At 43.3% G+C, this 17,528-nt stretch overlaps 1 protein-coding gene across 1 annotated transcript in view; it reads left to right on the top strand.

Annotated features, from left to right (window-relative positions):
* Positions 1-16,395, top strand: part of LOC126188742 (uncharacterized) — a 37,716-nt gene extending 21,321 nt beyond the window's left edge. The window contains exon 2 of the mRNA XM_049930351.1: positions 16,274-16,395. Within this exon, the coding sequence (XP_049786308.1) occupies positions 16,274-16,395 (122 nt within the window). The remainder of the gene's footprint in view (positions 1-16,273) is intronic.
* Positions 16,396-17,528: the final 1,133 nt, after the last annotated feature.

Genomic DNA, 17,528 nt, shown 5'->3' with positions numbered 1-17,528 from the left:
TATAGTGGGAATTAGTGACGTTCGGTGGCAGGAGGAACAAGACTTCTGGTCAGGTGACTACAGGGTTATAAACACAAAGTCAAATAGGGGTAATGCAGGAGTAGGTTTAATAATGAATAGGAAAATAGGAATGCGGGTAAGCTACTACAAACAGCATAGTGAACGCCTTATTGTCGCCAAGATAGACACGAAGCCCAAGCCTACTACAGTAGTACAAGTTTATATGCCAACTAGCTCTGCAGATGACGAAGAAATTGAAGAAAGTATGACAACATAAAACAAATTATTCAGACGGTGCAGCGAGACGAAAATTTAATAGTCATGGGTGACTGGAATTCGGTAGTAGCAAAAGGGAGAGAAAGAAACGTAGTAGGTGAATATGGATTGGGGCTAAGAAATGAAAGAGGAAGACGCCTGTTAGAATTTTGCACAGAGTACAACTTAATCATAGCTAATACTTGGTTCAAAAGTCATAAAAGCAGGTTGTATACATGGAAGAAGCCTGGAGATACTGATAGGTTTCAGATAGATTATATAATGGTAAGACAGAAATTTTAAATTGTAAGACATTTCCAGGGGCAGATCTGGACTCTGACCACAATCTATTGGTTATGAACTGTAGATTAAAACTGAAGAAACTGCAAAAAGGTAGGAATTTAAGGGGATGCGACCTGGATAAACTGACTAAACCAGAGGTTGTGCAGAGTTTCAGGGAGAGCATAAGGGAACAATTGACAGGAATGGGGGAAAGAAATACAGTAGAAGAAGAATGGGTAGCTTTGAGAGATGAAGTAGTGAAGGCAGCAGAGGATCAAGTAGGTAAAAAGACGAGGACTAGTAGAAATAATTGGGTGACACAAGAACTGCTGAATTTAATTGATGAAAGAAGAAAATATAAAAATGCAATAAATGAAGCAGGCAAAAAGGAATACAAACGTCTCAAAAATGAGATCGACAGGAAGTGCAAAATGGCTAAGCAGGGATGGCTAGAGGACAAATGTAAGGATGTAGAGGCTTATCTCACTAGGGGTAAGATGGATACTGCCTACAGGAAAATTAAAGAGACCTTTGGAGAAAAGAGAACCACGTGTATGAATATCAAGAGCTGAGAGGGAAACCCAGTTCTAAGCAAAGAAGGGAAAGCAGAAAGGTGGAAGGAGTACATAGAGGGTCTATACAAGAGCGATGTACTTGAGATCAATATTATGGAAATGGAAGAGGATGTAGATGAAGATGAAATGGGGAGATATGATACTGCGTGAAGAGTTTGACAGAGCACTGAAAGACCTAAGTCGAAACAAGGCCCCGGGAGTAGACAACATTCCATTGGAACTACTGACGGCCTTTGGAGAGTCTGTCCTGAGAAAACTCTACCATCTGGTGAGCAAGATATATGAGACAGGCGAAATACCCCCAGACTTCAAGAAGAATATAATAATTCCAATCCAAAGAAAGCAGGTGCTGACAGATGTGAAAATTACCGAACTATCAGTTTGGTAAGTCACGGATCCAAAATACTAACACATATTGTTTACAGACGAATGGAAAAACTGGTAGAAGCCGTCCTCGGGGAAGATCAGTTTGGATTCCGTAGAAATATTGGAACACGTGAGGCAATACTGATCCTACGACATATCTTAGAAGAAAGATTAAGGAAAGGCAAACCTATGTTTCTAGCATTTGTAGACTTAGAGAAAGCTTTTGACAAAGTTGATTGGAATACTCTCTTTCAAATTCTGAAGGTGGCAGGGGTAAAATACAGAAAGCGAAGGGCTATTTACAATTCGTACAGAAACCAGATGGCAGTTATAAGAGTCGAGGGACATGAAAGGGAAGCAGTGGTTGGGAAGGGAGTGAGACAGGTTTGTAGCCTCTCCCCAATGTTATTCAATCTGTATATTGAGCAAGCAGTGAAGGAAACAAAAGAAAATTTTAGAGTAGGTATTAAAATCCATGGGGAAGAAATAAAATCTTTGAGGTTCGCAGATGACCTTGTAATTCTGTCAGAGACAACAAAGGACTTAGAAGAGCAGTTGAACGGAATGGATAGTGTCTTGAAAGGAGGATAAAAGATGAACATCAACAAAAGCAAAACGAGGATAATGGAATGTAGTCGAATTAAGTCGGGTGATCCTGAGGGAATTAGATTAGGAAATGAGATGCTTAAAGTAGTAAAGGATTTTTGCTATTTGGGGAGCAAAGTAACTGATGATGGTCGGAATAGAGAGGATATAAAATGTGAAATGGCAATGGCAAGGAAAGCGTTTCTGAAGAAGAGAAATTTGTTAACATCGAGTATACATTTAAATGTCAGGAAGTCATTTCTGAAAGTATTTGTATGGAGTGTAGCGATGTATGGAAGTGAAACATGGTCGATAAATAGTTTGGACAAGAGGAGAATAGAAGCTTTTGAAATGTGGTGCTACAGAAGAATGCTGAAGATTAGATGGGTAGATCATATAACTAATGAGGAGGTATTGAATAGGACTGGGGGGGGGGGGGGGAAGAGAAGTTTGTGGCACAACTTGACTAGAAGTAGGGATCGGTTGGTAGGACATATTCTGAGGCATCAAGGGGTCACCAGTTTACTATTGGAGGGCAGCGTGGGGGGTAAAAATCGTAGAGGGAGACCAAGAGATGAATACGCTAAACAGATACAGAAGGATGTAGGTCGCAGTAGGTACTGGGAGATGAAGAAGCTTGCACAGGATAGAGTAGCATGGAGAGCTGCATCAAACCAGTCTCAGGACTGAAGACCACAACAACAACAACATGTAAATAAATATATGTTAGTCATTTACTGTTGGTTTAAAGAGAGTAATAGATGTGTAACTAGTGCTCTGATGAAGATAATATATTCCTCTTTCGGTTAAGAATGCTGAGACCTGCTAGTCAGGAGAAGGCAGAATTCGGTTACGATTGTGTACGGAGCCGTAGTCAGTTACTATTGGTTGCCTTTTATAGTTATACACATCTATTTTGAACCAGTAATTTCGAACTCAACAATAAATAAAAAAACTAAACGTTATTAATGAAGGAATGAACAACCGTGTAAAATAATAGTGTTGTCAGTGCGTTACATATTAGCAAATCACCATAAAATACATATACATCAGACAATGTTTTAAAAACATGACACGGTGATGATGGCTGAAGGCCTTATACGCCAAGAATGGCAATAAATTAAGAATGTTTAAGAACTCGCTGCAATTTACAACTTACAAATACTAAAACATTACAAGCGAATAGCCACAAACACAGCAGAAGATATCAGACGCCAGACGTGGCAGTAAATAATGTTTTAAGGCTTACGACTTAAAATTCCAATGCCAAATTTGAAATTTAAGGCAAACAACCACAATTACGACTCAAGGCCTTACACGCCAGAAACGGAAATTATATAAAAAAATTTAGAAACCAGGCATAAAACAGGAAATACAATAGCAAAGGTGAATTTTAAAAAACAAGCAACTGATCACCAAACGGGTGAAATAAAATTATGGTTTATCTTGTAAGACAACCGTTACACTGCTAGATTTATTCCAGAAGGCGACCAGAACTATTAAATAGGCGTGCATAACCTTTAATGTAAGCATTACAAGGTATTATAATAAATAATACAATAATAAAACAGAAGGACCAGTCACAGACGTTGTTCCAGGAACCGATCTCTGAGAACAAACACTTTCGCGAGTGATGAGATAGGCAACCAAGAATTGCATTCATTTCACAAGATGGTAGCTCAGACTAGTGGCAGTCCAACGAATGACTAATGATAACTTGTTGAAACTACCTGGCGTTGGACAAACCAAATGTAACGTTGAAACAACCCAAAAGCGAGAACCGGCGGTCTGCATCACGTCCCCAGAACACTGTGTTTAGAACGCCCGGAACGATAAAGGAATCACTACCACCAGAGTAGAAAAATCACCAAGCAGCCTACAAGAAAGCTGTCAGAACTACACTCCTTACTAGAGATGGGCAAAACTGTTCTTTTCAGAGATCGGATCAGAACTGTTCACTCCCTGAAATGAACTAGCTCTTTTTCATGACTCACCACTCATTCACAATAGAAAATAAATGGAAGGCACATTGCCCTTTAAACTTGGTTTATTCCAGTACTATACCTGTATTTCGATCTTATTTGATCCTATTTTGAAGTAACATAGATAATGAGTAAGAATTTTGTATTGTTTGTTGAAATTTCCACGATATGACAAAGTTTTTGATTCTTGATTTATTTTGCGCTATCGTGGTTTTTTGGGTGATCGGAAAATGTTGTAACTTGAGATTTACATTAACAATATATTTGGCTATAATGTATTAAAATTTCTTTAACCTCGTACAAATACATCGCAAGCCATATATTTTTAAAGTGAATGTTTCCTTCCGAAGACGCCTAAAATCGCAAAATCCGTACCAGAACAAGAAAAAAATATAAATTTGACTGTAAGACTAAAGTCCTGCAAATAGCCTTACGCAGAATAAAACAAGGAAAATATTGGGGTATCACATTTTGCGATACGTTTATCAGTTCGCTCGTAATTAAAGCGTAGATTCGAGTGTCCATAATAAAAATCATATAGTAAGAGGAGTTGTCAGGAACCTAATCTGATCAGTTTAAACAAATAAAAATAAAATAAAAATAAATGATGTATACATAACATAATAATGTAATATACATAGTGGTATTACTACGAAGAACAATATCCAGTAGAGACGAACTCCGATGCAGAAGCGCTGAGTCAAGCAGGTCGAGCTGCGAGCTGTATTACTGTGTGAGCTAAGACCGCAGAGACCGGAGTGACACCTGAGTTGCTTTGCTCAACGCTCTGGCTAGAGTCGAGAATGGTGGGGTGAGCGTTGAGCGGGCGAGTTCCGAGGGTGGGGGGAGCGGTGAACAGCCACCAGTCACCCGCTCTGAGACAAATCGTCCGTTCTCTTGCGAGCAGGTTGTTGCAAGTAGTTCTTACATTCTCCGCTAGGAAGCTTTCTGTCCTGTTGCTTGCATCAACTGCCCAGAGGGCAGGATGTGCAACTGAAATGATCGCTGACAGAGTGCGATGCTAAGTTAAGCTGCGCCAGACACTGCACGTGGCAGATGACGCACAGAGACGGCACGGCATATGTGAAACACAAAATCCAATGGGGCACTGCACAATGCAGGCAGCCAAGGTAGAAGCAGGGCAGAGTCCATCGCCGGCTGTGTTGTGTGGCGTGCACTGTGCTCTGACCAGCAGAGGTGCCGCTGATATTCTCCTTCTCTCTCTTTCTCTCTCTCTCTCTGCCGTGGGAAACGTTTGGAGCTACCGTTCTTTTTTTCTGAATCACTGATTGTTCACTCCTTTGAAAGATTCAACTCTATGAATTAGTTCAGGAGCGGATCCCCCATCTCTACTCCTTACCGAACAGCAGCGGCAACGCGAGGAAGCGTGCACTACTGTTACATATTCCAACCTCCAGGACCGGTAACTGGTGCGTTAGCGGCCACCAGGCCGGAAAGATACCGCTGGTTGAACTTAAAAAATTGTAACAAGCTGAACGCAGTAAATAGCAATAAGAAGTCGATGAAAGCTAATCAGATCCGCCTTCCCCAAGCACTCCACTCGCTGCTCTTCGCCTCGGCGACACTACGAGCAGCAACAAGACCCAAGTCACTGGAAAATCGCGACATATTACAATGGTGGAGGTTTTTCTACTTGAATTCAAGTGCAGACATCTTAAAGCTTGCAGGATCCAGTTTACGACGAGGCCGTACACACTCGTGACCAGAGCCCTTCGATGCGGCAGTCCATATGCGCCGCCAGCGGTCCTGACGTGTTCCGCATTGCGCTGAGCTGCTCCTCAGTCCCCAACCGACTCCACACTCACACGACCCGGGAAAGCAACGTCGTCGCCCCAGAGATAGGGCAACAGTTACTGTATATCGATAACCGTCGCTGCTGCCACTACCGGACAGGCAATGCTAGAGAAACGGAGTGGCGCCAGTCAACACGAGAAGAAGAGAAACAAACGCAACCATGCCGACTAAACGATACGTTCTGGCCTCCAACAGAGGGCGGAAACCTACAAACAGCACCAACACGGGCCGCAGCACGGATCAAATGCCAATTAGTTATTTAAGATTATGCGTAGATTATGTATATTCAAGTTAATTTTTATATACTGTTGATGTAATTCTGGATGATATACAAATTTTGTTGATTTATAATTTGTATGTAAGTCCCTGTGGACCATACCTCACTAACCTGTTGAGCTACATGGTGGAATTATTGTGCATGGGATCTCTATTGATTATGTGAAATGGGAAAAGATAAATATTGTAACAGTGAATTTTCCCTTTCTTTAAGCTGTGATTATGACTAACTTATGGGTCATGATTATAGTTTGCTTGAATTTATTATGTTAAGTTCTGCTGACTGGTGTTTGTCATATAAGAATGCCTTCCACAACAGCTCAGACATTGCCTTCAGCAACAGTTGCAGTACTAAACATAGTAAAAAAGTGTGGTTTCCACGAGAATGACTGAAAAATTTTCATGATTATGTAGATACTTTGTCTTTTTTGTGTTAGTAAGGATGAAACGTGTGCCCCTTCACTCCTTTCCTATACTATTCCAATACAGGAAGATGACAATGGTATGGCGAAGAGACAGGGCCCATTAAAATTTTGCTGTAGAAGTACCACAGTAGTACGACCTGGACAGAATTTACAATTCGAAGAGGGTTTCATGAGAGTTGGCTACCCTTTCCGGCTAGCACCATTTCACTCACAAATAAAGATGGAACGCAGTAATTTGTTAATGTCATGTAGAATCGGACAGTTTCACTTAGAATCACAACGTCAGATGTTTCATGACTGCAGGGGCAGCACTAACTGTCTACGTTTTCACTTTCTCTGTCGGGGTTGTAGGTCTGGATGTCTAAAGATGCATGCTCTGTCATCCAGTCCAGGAGAGCACAAGGTGGCGAGGGGCCGCCGCAGGTGTCATTCTTCTGGGATGCAGCCAGTAGTGTCTTTTCCGTAGCTGTGCAGTCCACTCACAGCAGGGAGAAAGCGGTAGAAGAGGGCTCTGGATAACAGGATGGACGGACTCCGGGCCCCGCACTGGCCAAGCCTAAGACAATACAGCAGGATGCCGTGAAGTTGGTAAAAATACAACCCCCACAACTACTTCCTCCATGGCAGTGTAGCGTGTCCACAGGTGAATGAGCAAAATTCGCCGGTGGTCTGAGGGAATTCAGAGAAACGCTCTTCTGCGTACGCAGAGGTCGTGAACTGTGGAAGCAGATTGCATCTTCATAAAATGTACCAAAAAACACAACTATGCTGTTATCGTACGGCTGGGGGGGGGGGGGGGGAGGGTGGTTCCAAATCAACACTTTGTGATTATAACGTATTTTTTCCCATTTTTGGTTACCGACAGTGGTGAAATGGCGGGAAGAAAAAAGAGCTGTCATAGGTAGGCGGCATGAGGCGTCTTTAGTTTTACTTTCTGGGCAGAGGTGGGCAGTATAGAAATTAGTTTATTAGGAGTGGAGTGGAGCTGATACAGGCAACGTGAGATATTTTATACAATTGGTCTACTAGCCAATGTTGGTGGCAAAGCGTGAAACTGGTTAGGAAATTTCAGGTCCGTGAAGAGCTGTCGCCAGGCATGGAGGAGTGCATTTTGTGGGCGTTTGGAATCGGATCGTCTATTAAGAAAGATCAGAATTCACAGTCAGACGGTCAATTAAAGAAGATTAGAATTCGGAATGGGATGGTCAACGAAGAAAAATTGGAATTCGGATGGGGCTTTCTGCTGTAGAAACATTAACATTCGTATTCTGACTTCGCAACTTAGGAACTTAGGACTTCGAAATTTGGAGTCAGAGAGCTGCAAAGTAGTTCATAATGGCCAGCAGTGGCGGAGGACCCCTTAGAGTCACTATGGTTCGAAGGCAACTAGCGCAACACACGACAGGATTACATTGCCCCACCAGTACGCTAGGGACGGATGGGCGTCATAATTTGCACATTTGGATGGAAGCGGTGGGTCTCGTAACAGTTGCTCTGCACCAATAATAAATTAATCTTCATTAACTGTCAGATTCTCGCTGTGCAATGACTGCATACGCGCCATACGTCTTCGCACCTCGGTAATCATGATAGCGAATAGCCAAAATCAAATTGACCTCCTCGCTCATTCCATATCCTTCCAATCAATAGAGATAATTCGTCAAGTAACATGTCATGTCCCATCAGAAATGAGATTGTAAATAATGAATGTTCAGTCTTTGTAAGTTTTAATGTTGTTTATGAAATAAATCCTGAACCTGTTGTCTTCTATGTTTCACTTTCATAGCCAGTAAATCCCACGTTACAGAAAGGAGTAGTAGATGATTCAGTGAGACCCTACTCGGGATTCAGTGCTTAGGGCCCGTTGTACTAGAACACATTAAAAAACTCTTAATTAGCACTGGCATCTGAGGACAGATGTGCTCCCTGAATTAGACATGTCAGATCCGATTTATGAACACTTAGCAGAAAAAGGATGGAATTTACACAGGGAGAATCACATAGAATGCAATTGAACCTTATTATTATAGGTGATTGGGTTACACCTATGAGACTCTCATTACTGGGAATCTCACGGACGATTAAGAGACAACATACAGGTGTTCATTATCCATGCGCTAGGGGACCTTCATCACAACATTAAATGTAACCTTCCCTATCGATTGCCGAAGCACCGCCTACTGTTGGTAGGTCTGATGTTAATTTTAGGATCATATATGGTTTATGCAATAGGATTTTGACTATCCTTGTGTTAAACTCAATCTATGTTCTTGACGAAAGATATTTCCTAGATTTGCTGCATTGATGCACTGAAATAATGGCGACAGATGAAAAGAACTGGGAATCTCAAAATTTCTGTTACTATTGTGATGAGTCAGGGCACACAGGTGTGAAGTGTGTCCAGCTTGTGCGAGCCCGAGGTTGTTTCGGTTTGTTGTCACACGATTTTCTGCCTTCATTAAACTGTCGCACCCACGAACGCACTTTCGACACATCCATAACTCCATCACCACATGTCTCCTTCAACTGTCGATGAATAAAAATTGGTTTCACACCACACAAATTCAGAAAACGAATGACTGCACGCTGTTCAAGTAAGGAAAACGTCGCCATTTTAAGTATTTAAAACGGTTCTCATTCTCGCCGCTGGCGGTAAAATTCCATCTGCCGTGCAGTGCTGCCATCTCTTGGACGTATTGACAATAAACGCGGCCTCATTTTAAAACAATGCGCATGTTTCTATCTCTTTCCAGTCCAGAGAAAAAAAATCTGAGGCCTTAGAACTTGAATGCACCTCGAAAGACAAGGCACATTGGACATAATTGGTCATCGATGCTGAAGCTAAGGATAGCGGGAAATATATTGGGAGGGCACAAGTTTCACATTTTGAGGAAGGGAATAGGCATCCTTTACAATGATTTACTGGGAGGGGTTTCCTTCAAAGTACAGAGAGTGGTCATTGATGATTTCGTAGGCAGAACAGTGACTAATTTGCAGACGATGTGCCACTTCGTCAATAGTTAATCGTCTGTCTAAGAGAATCATTTTTCGTTAACGCTCAATGGTTTCTTCATTTGTGGTGGTAAATGGTCGACCGACTCCTTCATCGTGCGTATCACTTGTGCGATCATTTCGGAATGTTTTAGTCCATTCGTAGACACTCCGTTGAGGTAAAACACTGTTCCAGTACTGTACCGAAAGTCTTCGATGAATTTCGGTCACTGATACGCCTTCCAACCACAAAAAAAAAATGGATCACTGAACGTTGCTCTTCTTTCCTGCGAAAAGACAGCGGAGCAGCCATGATTAACAGCAAGGCAGTGATAACGAAACAAACCTAGCAGCTTGATAATTGCAAAGATATAACAACAAATAAACAAAGCATGCGTCATCAACGTAAAACGACAGTGTTGCCAAAATAAACAAAAATATAACTAAATTGCGGACAGTACTTGACTTTCCCTCGTACTATTTGCCCGATATACGAGAGAGAATTGTCAGAGCATGTGCTTCGATAAGTGATGAAGTGATAAGGAATACTACTCAATGCATGATAAGAAGATTGCAGCACTGCATTATTCCAACATTCATCACTTCGAAGACCTGTAATTGGACGTTCATTCCAGCTTTTTGACCTTCGTTGACCTTCAAAGACCTCACCGTTACACATCATTGGATTCGTCTCGATAGCCGCTATCAGAAAAAAACTATAGCATCCCATTAAAAAACAAAAAAAACAAAGTTGACCATATTTCTGAAGTGAGCCCACCTATTAACAAAAAACCAACATCGAAAATGGCTCTGAGCTCTATGGGACTTAACAGCTGACGTCATCAGTCGCCTAGAACTTAGAACTACTTAAACCTAACTAACCAAAGGACATCACACACATCCATGCCTGAGGCAGGATTCGAACCTGCGAACGTAGCAGTAGCACGGTTCCGGACTGAAGCGACTAGAACCGCTCGGCCACAGCTGCCGGCAAATCAATGTCATATTTAGGCCGCCGTTGTCCCATGCAACATTTGTCCCAGCAACGTTTCAGCTACTATCATACTTTCGAAGTTATTCTAGGTGGCAATAGTTAGTGACTCACCCTGTATTCTCATACTTCAGGTTGATTTAAGGAAAAGTATACTAGTAATCCCCCTAGAATGTCAAGACGCTGATACAGCAGAGGAAAAGTTTGTAGAACAAATTGTATTCAGTTATGGAGTTCTATCAGTGACATTAACGGAACAAGGCTCTAATTTTCTAAGTAAAGTATTTAAGACAATGTGTAAGTTACAGACAACCGCTTCTCTTCCCATGACGTATGTAGTGTTGGAAAGACCTCACAGGTTGTTAGTGAAATACTTGATACGTTCTATAAATGAAGATCACAGCTTTAGTTTTTAAAACGACGCCACATAGCAGCATGGGGTACGGACTCTTCTATTTAATGGTGGGGAGAACAGTAACTCGACCAGATGTATTGCAATAAAAGACAGTTACGATAGGCTACAATTATGATGATCATGTGTATAAGAAATGCAGGAAATGCAAAGAATGGCGAAAGATAAAATAAAAGACACTAACGAAGCTCGCGAAGTCCATTACGATAAAACACAGCTCTCAAAAACATTCCCGATATGTCATAAAGTATTGCTCCATGATGAGAGAGTAACTAAGGGGAGATCAAAGAAGCTTGATCCCCAGTTCAGAGGACCAAAGGAAGTAATAAAAGTAGCATTGCCTAATATAGTAATTAGGGCAAGTAAGAGACACGAGTTAAAGGTGCACCCCCAATAGGTTAAAACCATATTATTAATGGAGTAAAGAAATCGAAGCTACCAGTACAATCCGGAAGTCGGTAACAGATGTAAATCTCACAATAATGGATTAAATATTTAATAGGGTCACGAAAGAAGTTCGAAGATAGTTCAACAACGTAAGGATAAACTAGAGCACCTAAATATCAGTAAAATACAGTGTAATATGTTGACTGATGCTGTCACAGTCGATGTAGGGAAGTTACAAGATACGAAATCCCTAATACACCAGTTAACAATGCAAGGAGAAAGAAAATTGGAATTCTTAATTTTATAGGGGAAGTTAGCAAACTATTGTTCTGTACCTTGGATGGGGTGGATACTGAGTATCGAAAGACGCTTTTAGATATGCAGGGTCCTTAGGACAGAACAACGGCTGAAATTATCTAAAGATTAAGTAGTTGTAGTCAGGTCCATCACATTGTCAAGTTTGAATGAGGTGGTAGATCCGAACACCACAAATCAGCAGTTTCTTAGAAACGGAATGACGAAACTGGAGCAGTTCATCAAGTACTCTTTTGAAAACAACCGATATGAGTATAAACAGAACTGCAGCTTTCATGATGGTCAATGAAGTTACAAAGTCTAACTGGCGAATTAAGTATACAATATGAACAGTCAGTGAATGCAATTGGTCACACGCTGAAAGGCATATTCTAAATCCAGTACAGATTATAAAATGCCTTACGCTGATTCAAGATTAATTCAGAAATGCGAGGTTTCAAATACGTCTAAAGGACGAATATGCATATGTGGTTGTTGTTGTGGTCTTCAGTCCTGAGACAGGTTTGATGCAGCTCTCCATGCTACTCTATCCTGTGCAAGCTTCTTCATCTCCCAGTACCTACTGCAACCTACATCTTTCTGAATCTGCTTAGTGTATTCATCTCTTGGTCTCCCTCTACGATTTTTACCCACCACGCTGCCCTCCAATACTAAATTGGTGTTCCCTTGATGCCTCAGAACATGTCCTACCAACCGATCCCTTCTTCTAGTCAAGTTGTGCCACAAACTTCTCTTCTCCCCAGTCCTATTCAATACTTCCTCATTAGTTATGTGATCTACCCACCTAATCTTCAGCATTCTTCTGTAGCACCACATTTCGAAAGCTTCTATTCTCTTCTTGTCCAAACTACACTCCTGGAAATTGAAATAAGAAAACCGTGAATTCATTGTCCCAGGAAGGGGAAACTTTATTGACACATTCCTGGGGTCAGATACATCACATGATCACACTGACAGAACCACAGGCACATAGACACAGGCAACAGAGCATGCACAATGTCGGCACTAGTACAGTGTATATCCACCTTTCGCAGCAATGCAGGCTGCTATTCTCCCATGGAGACATTCGTAGAGATGCTGGATGTAGTCCTGTGGAACGGCTTGCCATGCCATTTCCACCTGGCGCCTCAGTTGGACCAGCGTTCGTGCTGGACGTGCAGACCGCGTGAGACGACGCTTCATCCAGTCCCAAACATGCTCAATGGGGGACAGATCCGGAGATCTTGCTGGCCAGGGTAGTTGACTTACACCTTCTAGAGCACGTTGGGTGGCACGGAATACATGCGGACGTGCATTGTCCTGTTGGAACAGCAAGTTCCCTTGCCGGTCTAGGAATGGTAGAACGATGGGTTCGATGACGGTTTGGATGTACCGTGCACTATTCAGTGTCCCCTCGACGATCACCAGTGGTGTACGGCCAGTGTAGGAGATCGCTCCCCACACCATGATGCCGGGTGTTGGCCCTGTGTGCCTCGGTCGTATGCAGTCCTGATTGTGGCGCTCACCTGCACGGCGCCAAACACGCACACGACCATCATTGGCACCAAGGCAGAAGCGACTCTCATCGCTGAAGACGACACGTCTCCATTCGTCCCTCCATTCACGCCTGTCGCGACACCACTGGAGGCGGGCTGCACGATGTTGGGGCGTGAGCGGAAGACGGCCTAACGGTGTGCGGGACCGTAGCCCAGCTTCATGGAGACGGTTGCGAATGGTCCTCGCCGATACCCCAAGAGCAACAGTGTCCCTAATTTGCTGGGAAGTGGCGGTGCGGTCCCCTACGGCACTGCGTAGGATCCTACGGTCTTGGCGTGCATTCGTGCGTCGCTGCGGTCCGGTCCCAGGTCGACGGGCACGTGCACCTTCCGCAGACCACTGGCGACAACATCGATGTACTGTGGAGACCTCACGATCCCCGTGTTGAGCAATTCGGCGGTACATCCACCCGGCCTCCCGCATGCCCACTATACGCCCTCGCTCAAAGTCCGTCAACTGCACATACGGTTCACGTCCACGCTGTCGCGGCATGCTACCAGTGTTAAAGACTGCGATGGAGCTCCGTATGCCACGGCAAACTGGCTGACACTGACGGCGGCGGTGCACAAATTCTGCGCAGCTAGCGCCATTCGACGGCCAACACCGCGGTTCCTGGTGTGTCCGCTGTGCCGTGCGTGTGATCATTGCTTGTACAGCCCTCTCGCAGTGTCCGGAGCAAGTATGGTGGGTCTGACACACCGGTGTCAATGTGTTCTTTTTTCCATTTCAAGGAGTGTATATTGCACATACATACGAAAAGAAACCCTTTACTATACAAGCACAGTATTGAAAAAAAATTGCTGAAAACAGTACATACCGTAAAATATGTAGTAGTGAACTTAAGCGGAATGACCAGATAGAAGCCGGCCGGAGTGGCCGTGCGGTTCTAGGCGCTACAGTCTGGAGCCAAGCGACCGCTAGCGTAGTCGTCGGGCATGGATGTGTGTGATGTCATTATGTTAGTTAGGTTTAATTAGTTCTAAGTTCTAGGCTACTGATGACCTCAGAGCCATCTGAACCAGATAGAAGAAACACTAGCAAAAAGGAGGCCAGACTAAATCTTGAGGAAATATAACTCATCCACGAAACAAATGGCTTACAAGGATCTTGTTCAACCGGTTCGTCACCCGTCTGGTGCTCATTGGTCTGGAGCAATTACCATTTAGGACTCATAGAAGAGATAGTGGAGATCCAACGCGGCGCGTTTCGTTCCGTCAGGTGAGGTTTAGTCAACATGACAGCGTTACAAAGATGCTCAACAAACTCCAGGGGCACGCTGCAAGAGAGGCGTCGTGCATCACGGAGAGAGTTGCTACTGAAATTTCGGGAGAGTATTTTCCAGGATGAATAGGATAAGATGTCTCTCACTCCCAAGTACATCTTGCGAAATGACCCCGATGAAAAATTCAAGAAATTAGAGCTAACACAGAGGCTCACCGACAGTAATTCTTCCCAAGCGCCATTCGCGAATGGAATAGGGAAGGGGGTTCCAGGAGAACACGGCAAGTGCCATCACTCGATTTCCCAGGACCTTTGCTCAGTGGAAGAGGAGTCAAAACAATCTAACACAGTCTGGGCTTCTCTGTGGTATTCGACCGTTTCTGAACAATCACGCTGAAAGCTTTCGAGATATTTTCGAGGTAATTTATTCACCTTTTGTCACGCGATATCCACAGAGGGTAGGGTCGTAGGACTTTAATTTTTCCCACCTTGTTCAACACCAGATTATTGGTTACATTTTTTATTTTATTTTTAATGTTTTCATTTATCTACCAATGTGCAATAGAAGGTTACTACGAGCACACGAATGTTTCTTATCAAACTAAGGGATACAAGGACGTTATATTAATTGCAGAATTACAGCTAGATGTCACAATAAGTATTAATAATTTCCTACATGATACATGTCTGTAATGGTATGGCTCTCGAACACGGGGCACTAACCACTGTGCCGCCATTTCGTCTGAGAATATTGGGCGGCAAAAGACACATAACATCTTTTTAAATTCACATATTCCGATACTTCATTCTCATATCAGTTCTTACATAAGCTTTTATATCTTAATCATATGTTTATTCTTCAGGAGGATTTGGTACATTCCCTTGGGTGTTTATTCCCTTGGATGTTTATTCTTCAGGAGGATTTGGTACATTCCCTTGGATGACCGATCGTAGAAGCATTCGAAACACCGCTATTCCGGGCACCATGAGCATCATGTGAATGCAGGTTTGCCCCAGTGACACTTCTACAAACATATCTCACTCGGGAAAGAAGAGTCATCATTGCTGAAGACTTCGTGCGTTGGCTGTAGCTTCGTGACGAACGTAGCATAACGGATCACTTGTCCGAAAACTGGCACTAGCTGTTGATTGTTAATCACGATATACTACAGAAATTTCAGAGAAAATAATTTCGTATAATTTTCTCATGCTCTCTCTCCTCCTCTCTCTCCTTCTTTAATTCGTTCACGTGACATACAGCTAGTAGAATAATAATACGTTGTATCAATACACACAGGAAAACACTCGTGCAGTAACCTTGTACAGTATGGATATGTAAATGATAAACTAAAATAACAGTAATAATGGTTTTCGAACACGTGCACTATCCACTGTGCCACCATTTCGTCTGAGAATATTGGGCGGCAAAAATTACATAAAGTACGTGGAAAGTACCTCGAAAACCATGACGGTGGTTTTTTCAGAAACGTTTGGGTATCTACGGACAATCTGAGACACGCGTTCGCTAATTTTGACCACTCTTTGACTGTGCGAAGTATCTGAGCACTTGTCGTGTTCTCCTCGTTAGTGGTGTCAGAAGTACCTCGGCCACTCACGGTCAGGTGGCTTGTGGAGTACTGATTTAGATGTAGATTAACAGCATATCTCACGGGGTTGATTCATTTTTTGGCTGTTGTACGTCGCGAGCACGTAAATTTCTTCTGTGACCTTGACCATTGATTTTTGAGGTCGTAACGTCCATCATCTGCAGACTCTGCTTAGGGGTGGTACAAACACTAGAGAAGAAGAAGTAATGTAGTGATACGAGTGACTGGTGCGCCTGTTTGCGATGTGTTTAGCACAAGCACCTGGGCGCCAGGCCGCGCCAGTCGACTCGTCGCCAATAGTCGGCAGCAGTGTGCGGCTGTTGCTGGCTGCGCTGCTGGCTGCGGCGGTTTTGCTGCGCGACTGGCGCCACTAATTGCAGCCGCGGGCTCACCCCGCGCCAGTCGACGCCGCACCGCGCCGCCGCCGCCACAGCCCACACGCACCACAGCCACCGCAGGCAGCGGTACGGCGTAGCAAGGCGCCTCATTTGCGTCCCACGACAGACATACTGCCTTACACGGGAGCAGCTCCTTCCGCTGCACTAAACGCCGCCAGATCATCGTCTATGACAGACGCCGGGAGCCGCCACCAGCTAATGTTTGCCTCTCTCTCACAGTCGGTACGTAGCAGGCGGCCACTACAATACTGCAGACAGATTGGAATTACAGTATGCGAAGTCAATGTTTCGAATATGCTTAACGCATCACAGAAGCTCCCGCTGTCTTCATGGAGACAATAGGGTCATTTAAGTGGACAGTTGGGAGATGTCGACGCTTGTCGTCAACTTCCTCGATGACTGCAGTCCAGCGGAAAAATGTGAACCTACTACCTAGCCAGTATAGTTTCAGTTTAAAAATGATATTTCTTTTCTGTGGTAAAGTATAAAGCGCATTTTTAAGTATAAGAAGTAGATTACAAAACAGAAACAGTGACGCACACAGAAGGTGAAGATGTAACGGAATGAAACTTCGTGGCTAAGAGGGTATGTATCAAGTCATGTTTACAAAGAAGTTCGCAGTTGTTATGACGTTGCACCCCTCTGGCCCAGCTGCATCCACTGATTCGTTTGGGAAAGGTGTCATAAAATTTTGTGTCTTCTCCTGCGACAAGCTATTCTCCAACTGTTGTAAATGGTACTTGATACCGACAATAGGACGGAACCTCAAATGTTCAGTCGGGTATAGATTTGGATATCTTACTGGCCATGGGAGTACCTCTACTTCACTTAGATGATTCATAAACAGCCGTGTGTGAAAGACCATCGCCTCGTTGAAAAATGGCGCCACATTGCTAACACATTAGAGGTAACACACAAAGACACTGAACGTGTTTCACCTACTGTAGTGCTGTCAGAATTCCTTCAGGCCCCACCAGACATGACCTAAGTCACAGTCTCGAATGACAAACAGTCCACAGTTGCACTAGATTATGTTTATTTTACTTGACCATGTTTTCTGCTATAATAATAAAGCCTTCTTAAGAAGTCATACACACTAATAAATAAAA

This window comes from Schistocerca cancellata, chromosome 5, assembly GCF_023864275.1.
Source record: "Schistocerca cancellata isolate TAMUIC-IGC-003103 chromosome 5, iqSchCanc2.1, whole genome shotgun sequence".
Taxonomy (NCBI): Eukaryota; Metazoa; Arthropoda; class Insecta; order Orthoptera; family Acrididae; genus Schistocerca; species Schistocerca cancellata.
This window is presented reverse-complemented; position numbering and strand designations above follow the sequence as displayed.